Below are 7,124 nucleotides of genomic sequence, written 5' to 3' on the forward strand. Positions count from 1 at the left end.
GGCTCTAAAGTTAAGTTTCAGTGTCCCACCCTCAACGACCCTAAAGAGGGCATCCGTTTCATCTATTTAAATAGCCATTGTTAGCCCTAAACGAATTTTCTTTACATTCGAATTCAAAATCTGCATGGACACTCCACACAAATATATCATCTTTTGATCCCAGGGTCTGGAATTGTCCCAAGCCTTAAAAGAGCACTTCTCGGCGAGCAAAGAACTTCAGTCTCCAAGGTTCGGCAGGCAAGGAAAACAGTGACTGATTAAACCCTTGCCTCTCCTTCTCACACTTCATTAAGCCGTCTCCTCTGGAAGTGTTTGAACCCCTGCACAGGAAGCCCGCACGTTTTGCAAAGGAAATACCAGACCAGACCTTTCTTGGAGAAAGGCAGGTCCCCGCTGAACATTTTATTGGGCTTCCTGCACCCGGGCAGTCGAGCGGGCGGATCGCCCCGCCCGGGCCCTGGCGCGCGCCGCCTCACCTGGCGCGGGGTGTCCCGGGGCGCCGCCACCCACGCCAACGGAAACGCACCTTCGCTACCTCCCGGAGCAAAGTGCGAGCGCGGGACAGGACGAAACAAAACCTGCCTGGGCTTACTCATCAGAGACTCCGCGGGGGGGACGGGGGGTGTTTTCTGGAGACTCCCAGAAAGTTGCGCCCTCCCGGGCTCAGGGAAAAGTACCCAGGGCGCGCGGCGTGGTGGGCAGTCGCCTCCTTCCCTGGGCTCCGAAGGCCAGGTCGGACTGGGAGCGCACTCACCTCGGTGAAGAAGTTATCCATTGTTCCAGCGCAGTCCCGGATTTACCGAGTGCCGCTCCGGCTCGCGGAAGTCAGCGCCGCCGCGGGTCCGGGGAAACCATGCGTGTCACGGCGCCACTCTTGGGAACGCGCGCCCGCGGGGCTCCCCCGCTGCCATTGCCCCGTCCCTTCTTGTCCTTCTCACCTTTTGTTCGCCCAAACCCAAGTCTCTAACTCGCCCGTCCCGACGGCAGCCTTTGTCTCTTCTTCCTCCAAGTTCCTCACTACTGGGCGCAGCGCTCGCGAGCGGAGAACAGCTGGTGGCACATTCTTCCCCCAAGCGGGGGAGGGCGGCGGGGTGCTGGCGAGCGCGGCCCCCTCCCTCTGCGCTCCGGCCGGGGACCCTCGAGGCGGGCAGGAGGACAGCGGGCCGCAAAGTGAGCCGGAGACGCGATCCCCGCGCGAGCGCTCCGGAGGTGAGCAGTCCCGCGCCGCGGCTCAGCCAGCTCTCGCCCGCGGGACTGCAGCCCGGCGACCTCGCCCCGCCCTCCCGCACCCGGCCCCGCCCTCCCGCACCCGGCCCCGCCCCAGGAGCTTGGCCCTCCGCCAACCCCGCCCGCGCTTCCACACCGTCTGGCCCCGCCCGGGCGGAGCGCCCCGCCCCATTACCACCCAGGCCCCGCCCACTCTACACCCCAAGCAGCCGCAGGCTCTGTAGCGGACTCCGGAGGGGGCCGCGTGTTTCTCCAGGTCTCCCCATCTCGGCGTGGGCGGGGGATTTGACTCTTCCCTCTGCAGAGAGAGACTAAATAATCACTTAGACGGGAGGGGGAGAAGGAACTAGGGGCTTCTTTTGTGCCTTTGATGTTTAGCAGACCCTGGAACCGGCTCAACACGGATCTCATTAATGCAGCCCGGCAGACGAGCGATCTCGGGGAAGGAAGCGCGGTCAGCGGAGCTGCCCGGGCTGCGGGGCCAGATCAAAGGGGAAGACGGAGGCTAATCAGAATTTCTGGAAGTTGCATTCCCGTGTTGAGTTTCTCTCCTGCAGTCGGGTTTGCATAAGACGTTTGCCTAACAGCGGGGAAATGCAGTTTTGAAACTGGAAGGGGACGTGGCCAATATCACCTTTAAAAATGTGACCCTTTTCCTAAACCTCAAGGAAGCAGAGATAGCAGATGGCACTGAGATGGATGAATGATCAAACCCACCTGGTACTGAGTCCCGTTTCCTCTAGGGCAGTTCTTTTAACTTTATGCTGTGCGAGGGTCACCTGGAGACCTTGTTAGAACGCAGGCTGGAACAATCTGCTTTTCTAACAGGCTTCCAGGTGCCCATCAGATGCTATCTGGTCCTGTGCTGAACGAAGGCTTGTCTGTAACAAGTAGAGAAATTAAGAGTAAACTTTTGTAGCAATGTAATAATACCACGACATCCAAGCACATGATCAGTGGACTCTTTGAACCGAGTATAAACCAGTTTGGGTGTTGTCAGACTCACGTGGTGAGTCACACCTGGCGCCGCAGTGTATTGGTACCTGGCGGACTGGGAACAAAAATGGCTGGTTCTTCACTACAAAAGAGTTGAGATGCTCTCTCCAGGGAATTTGCCAACTGCTACTCAACCTTTAAAACTCAGCTCACAAAGTCACATCTTCCAGGGGAAGGAACCCTTCCCAAAGATGCTACTCCACTCACCCCACCCAAGCTCCCCCTAAGCACTGGGCTAGATGCCCACTCTAGGATTCATTCCTAAGACAGTTGGGGAACCTATATAATGTTATAAGGGTCTTTCTCTTGGTGTCCTTCTTATACACAGTTGGGAGAATAGTGGCTCCTTGCGGGAAGGACTGTGCTTTAAAATGAGTATCCCCAGGCTGTCTTACAGCATGAATGAATGAATGAATGAATGAATGAAACATCCTTCTGTAATCCTTATGGAGAAAGTCAAGCATGTTTGTAACTTATGCCAGTCCAGTTCTTCACCGTCAATATCATTGCTCCCACCTCACTTCCCTTTAGATAGAGTCAAGGTGTAAATTAGTTAATATTGTGCAATGTTGTTCTGTTTCACAGGTTTACACGCTTAAGGCTCTGAGCCATTAAAGCTTGTGTCCAAGGTGACAAGGAAAGTGAAGATGGAGTCAGGAGAAATACCAACAATCCCAGGCACCAATCAAAGTGCTTAGTCGAATAGGTCCTGCAACCACTGGTGTTCAGATACTGGAGCAGAACAATTACAGTCATTATGGTATTAATCTGCACACAACATCTCTGCCAGAGAAATTACCAGGGAGATTGTTGAAGTGAGAGTGTGGGTGTGACTTTGTTCCCAGCATCAGCCCAGCCACTGATACGTTAGGCAACCTTGCCATGTCATTTCAGGAGTCACTTTCCATACCAGCTCGTCAGTTATAGCAAATGTACCACACTAATGCAACATGTTAATAATAGGGACAAGTGAGGGTGAGGGGCTAGGAGTCTATGAACAGTCTCTGTACTTTTTGCCCAATTTGTATGTAAGCCTAAAACTGTTTTTTTTAAAGTCTACTAATTTTTTAAAAGTGATTTTCCTGACAATTAAGAAGATATTGTTAATAATTGGCCCCCAATTTGACTCACAAAGAATCGTGAGCCAGATCCAATATGTAAAGTTTAGATTTTACTGAATCATTTTATTTCTTCAAAAAGCTTACATCATAAGTTAACAGGGTAAAAAAAGTTTTTTTTTTTTTTAAAAACTTACATCAATGTTTTATAAATGTTGACCCCTAGATCACCTTATCAGTTGCTAAAAAGAAAAAAAAAAAAACTGACTCCTAATCTCTGTGGCAAATTGATTACCTAAGAATTTGCATTTTTTATTTCTTTACCTGTGGATTATATTGAAAGAATTTGCACCCAGATAACCAGTTCAGAGTTTGCAAATCGCCACTTTAGGTTATCAGAATTCATCAGCTTTTCTGTATATCCCCATATTCTCAAAAAGGAGTAAGATAAGCTGTGGCAGCAAGACTCTTACTTGCTGAACAGCAAAATGCATGTTCTAAATAAGATATCTAACCCTCAAGTATTTGGGTTGAATCAGTTGTTAAAAAGCAGCATGTTAAATTTATAAGGGCTTTGACGGGATTGGACAGAGACTGGGAAGCGTTTTAAATCAATAGATTTCTAAGAATATCCACTCTTGTTACCATTTCTTAAAATTTAAGTGCTTCCTCTGAGAGAGTTGTGCTAATCACTGGACAAAGCAGTTTAGGCTAAAACGATTAAACCCTGCCCTCTGAGAAGTGACAGAGGCACAAGCATGGTAATAATAGGAGGATGAGTGCGTTTCTGTGAGGCAAAGGTCCGTCTCAACTGTCCTACCTGTCTTCCAGACTGAGAGTATGACATTTTCAAAATAAAACACCCCAAAAGCTCAAGTTAAATTATCTTATTTAGTGGCATACATTAATCCACAGTCAACAAAATTTTAATACTGATTGGATCATTTCCCCAGTGAAAGAGAGAGTTGCATATGTATATTTGTGAGTTAAGTAGTAACAATCTTCTGTTTTTGTTCTCCACCAACAGTTTGTTTTTAGTTGAAACGGGTTGTCTAATTTCCTTTGTGAATTCAAATTGAGTTCCTTTTGTTGTTGCTGCTGCTGCCATTCCTTGTCTTGATGTGTCTTGGGGTGTAGAGTCTTTTCCATTATCTTTTTTTAAAAATTATTATTAAATACTCACCCCTTAATTGCGCCTGTTAGGATAATGGCTTAATTACTAGTTTCAGAAAGGGAAAGTTCTCAAAGTTTCTTTCACACAAATTAGAAGTTAATAACTGACAATTCTAAAGTCCTTTCATGCTTAACTAAATGGCAGTCCATGCTTTGGGCTCACCCTCTTGGATGTTTAAAACATCAAATGTTTTTGTCTTCTCGGACAAACAAAAGGGAATTTTTTTTAATGTGCTTTAAATTTTTACACAAGTGCTTCTTTTATTTCTCATAACTTAGAATTCAGAAATCCTCAAGAGAATTTTTTTTTTTTTCCTGCTGAAATTGAAAACAACTGTAGGTGGTTTCAACAGAACACATTTTGGGGAAAATACCTGAAATGTTTCACATTGTAATACAATTAAGAACAGAAGAATAAACATAGAACTGAAATGGGGATAAGACATTGGAAGAACTCATTTCTGCCAGCAGTCGTATTTCTCTACAAGATGAGCTAGGGCCAGGATGTCATTCACCTCATCAGAGAGCCTGTGATGGACAGTTAATGCTAACTAAATCCCCATCACTTCAAACTACAGCAAGAATGCCTCCTACAGGTGATATCCTACAAAAATCATGGAGTGTTAGTTTCACAAATTAATCAGTTTTCATGTTTGGGGCTGGTCCTGTTGCGTATAATAAAGATAAAAGTACAAAAATCCCTGAAACCCTGAAAAGCTCCCTAATGATTAAGCCCACTTGGAGCTGTGTTTGACATCTTGCTTTCTTTCTGGATGTTTTTGTGCTTTTATGACCCTCTCTCTTCCATTACTCCAGGGTGGTTCAGAGACTGACTGTAAAGTTTATCATCTCTCTACCATTATTGTTAATCGCAACATGTTTGCCACTTCCAAACCTTGTGTCCTCCCTTACTCCTCTTGCTTGCATCTTCAGCCTTTCCCGCTCAGTATCCAAGCCAATAAACATGATTGTGTTGGCTCTGTTTGAAAACAGCTGCTCGTTAACCCAATTGCTCTCTGAACTACTGGACCATCTCTCTTCAAATGCCCAACTTTTCGCTGCTGTACTTCATCAAGCAATCAACCCTTAAACCCCTCATGATCTGATTTTTGTCCCCCACCCTACTCTCTTGAAAGTCACTGTAACCTCAGATCATCAAATTCAACAGCCTGTTCTCCAATTTCACTCTCCTTGACATCCCCTCTTTAAAAATTCTCTAACTTCTTAGCTTCAGGGCAAGCTTCATAGGTGTGCAACCCATATAGTTAACTGCACAGAGCCCTAAGCTCCTCAGGCATGGTTTAATATTCTGTTGTTCCTATCTTCAAATTATTTTATGTATTTATTTACTTATTTTTTTGTTAGGCATCAGATGACAGCAAATACAACTTTTTCTTAATAGGATGAATGAAGAACTAGTATTTGATAGCACAACAGGGTGACTATAGCAACAATAATTTATTGCATATTTTTAAATAACTGAAAGGGTGGAATTATAATGTCCATAACACAAAGAAAAGACAAATCCTTGAGGCGATGAATACCCTGATCACAATTACAAATAATGCAATTATTACATATTGTATGCCTGTATCCACACATTACATGTACCCCCTAAATATACGCATTATGTACTGATAATAATTAAAAATGAAAATAATTGCCGGGCATGGTAGCTCATGCCTATAATCCCAGCACTTTGGGAGGCCAAGGCGAGCGGATCACAAGGTAGGAAAATCGAGACCATCCTGACTAACACAATTAAACCCCATCTCTACTAAAAATGCAAAAAATTAGCTGGGTGCCTGTAGTCCCAGCTACTCGAGGCGCTGAGGCAGGAGAATGGCGTGAACCCGGGAGGCAGAGCTTGCAGTGAGCCAAGTTTGCGCCACTGCACTCTAGCCTGGGTGACAGAGCGAGACTCAGTCTCAAAAATAAGTAAATACATACATACATTATTTTATTTTATTTTCTTGAGACCAAGTTTCACTCCTGTTGCCCAAGCTGGAGTGCAATGGCGTGATCTCCACTCACTGCAGCCTCTGCCTCCTGGGTTCAAGTGATTCTCCTGCCTCAGACTCCTGAGTAGCTGGAACTACAGGCGCCTGCCACCACGCCCAGTTAATTATTTGTATTTTTAGTAGAGACAGGGTTTCACCATGTTAGCCAGGCTGATCTCAAATTCCTGACCTCGGGTGATCCACCTGCCTCGGCCTCCCAAAGTGCTGGGATTACAGGCATGAGCCACCGTGACTGGCCTGAAAAGTTTTCAATATGTATATTTACATTATTTAAAAATATAAAACACTTCATGAATTTGTGTGTCATCCTTGAGCAGGGGCCATGCTCATCTTCTCTGTCTTGCTTTAATTTTAGTATATATGCTGCCGAAGTGAGCACAAAAGAATTTTTATTTTAGAGACAGAGGGTACAGTGGCACAATCATAGCTGACTGCAACCTTGAACTCCTGGCCTCAAGAGATCCTCCCACCTTGGCCTCCCAAAACACTGGGATTACAGGTGTGGAGCCACTGCAATGGCCATTAATTTTTTTTTTTTTTTTAAATGAGACTGAGTCTCACTCTGTCACCCAGGCAGGAATGCAGTGGCATGATCTCCGCTTACTGCAACCACCTCCACCCCCTGGGTTCAAGCGATTCTTAAGCCTCA

The 7,124-nt window shown here is 46.0% G+C and overlaps 1 protein-coding gene, 1 long non-coding RNA gene and 1 other non-coding gene across 4 annotated transcripts in view; 1 reads left to right on the forward strand and 2 right to left on the reverse strand.

The window, feature by feature from the left end:
* The window catches only part of MYO10 (myosin X), a 283,038-nt gene extending 281,782 nt beyond the window's left edge, over positions 1–1,256 (reverse strand). The window contains exon 1 of one of the 2 annotated variants that reach the window (XM_031666095.1): positions 755–1,256. In XM_031666095.1, coding sequence (XP_031521955.1) covers positions 755–775 — 21 coding nt within the window. In that variant the 5' untranslated portion in view covers positions 776–1,256. The remainder of the gene's footprint in view (positions 1–754) is intronic. The other variant, XM_031666096.1, reaches the window with a different exon arrangement.
* Positions 1,257–1,475: 219 nt separating this feature from the next.
* On the forward strand, positions 1,476–4,369 carry LOC110743432. The gene is made up of 2 exons (XR_002522444.2): positions 1,476–1,788; positions 2,809–4,369. It is a non-coding gene; the product is annotated as an uncharacterized LOC110743432 (long non-coding RNA).
* A 2,378-nt stretch (positions 4,370–6,747) lies between these two features.
* Positions 6,748–6,854, reverse strand: LOC116275044. Its single transcript, XR_004184019.1, has one exon. It is a non-coding gene; the product is annotated as a U6 spliceosomal RNA (small nuclear RNA).
* Positions 6,855–7,124: the final 270 nt, after the last annotated feature.

The sequence above is a fragment of the Papio anubis genome, chromosome 5, assembly GCF_008728515.1.
Source record: "Papio anubis isolate 15944 chromosome 5, Panubis1.0, whole genome shotgun sequence".
In the NCBI taxonomy this organism is placed as follows: domain Eukaryota; kingdom Metazoa; phylum Chordata; class Mammalia; order Primates; family Cercopithecidae; genus Papio; species Papio anubis.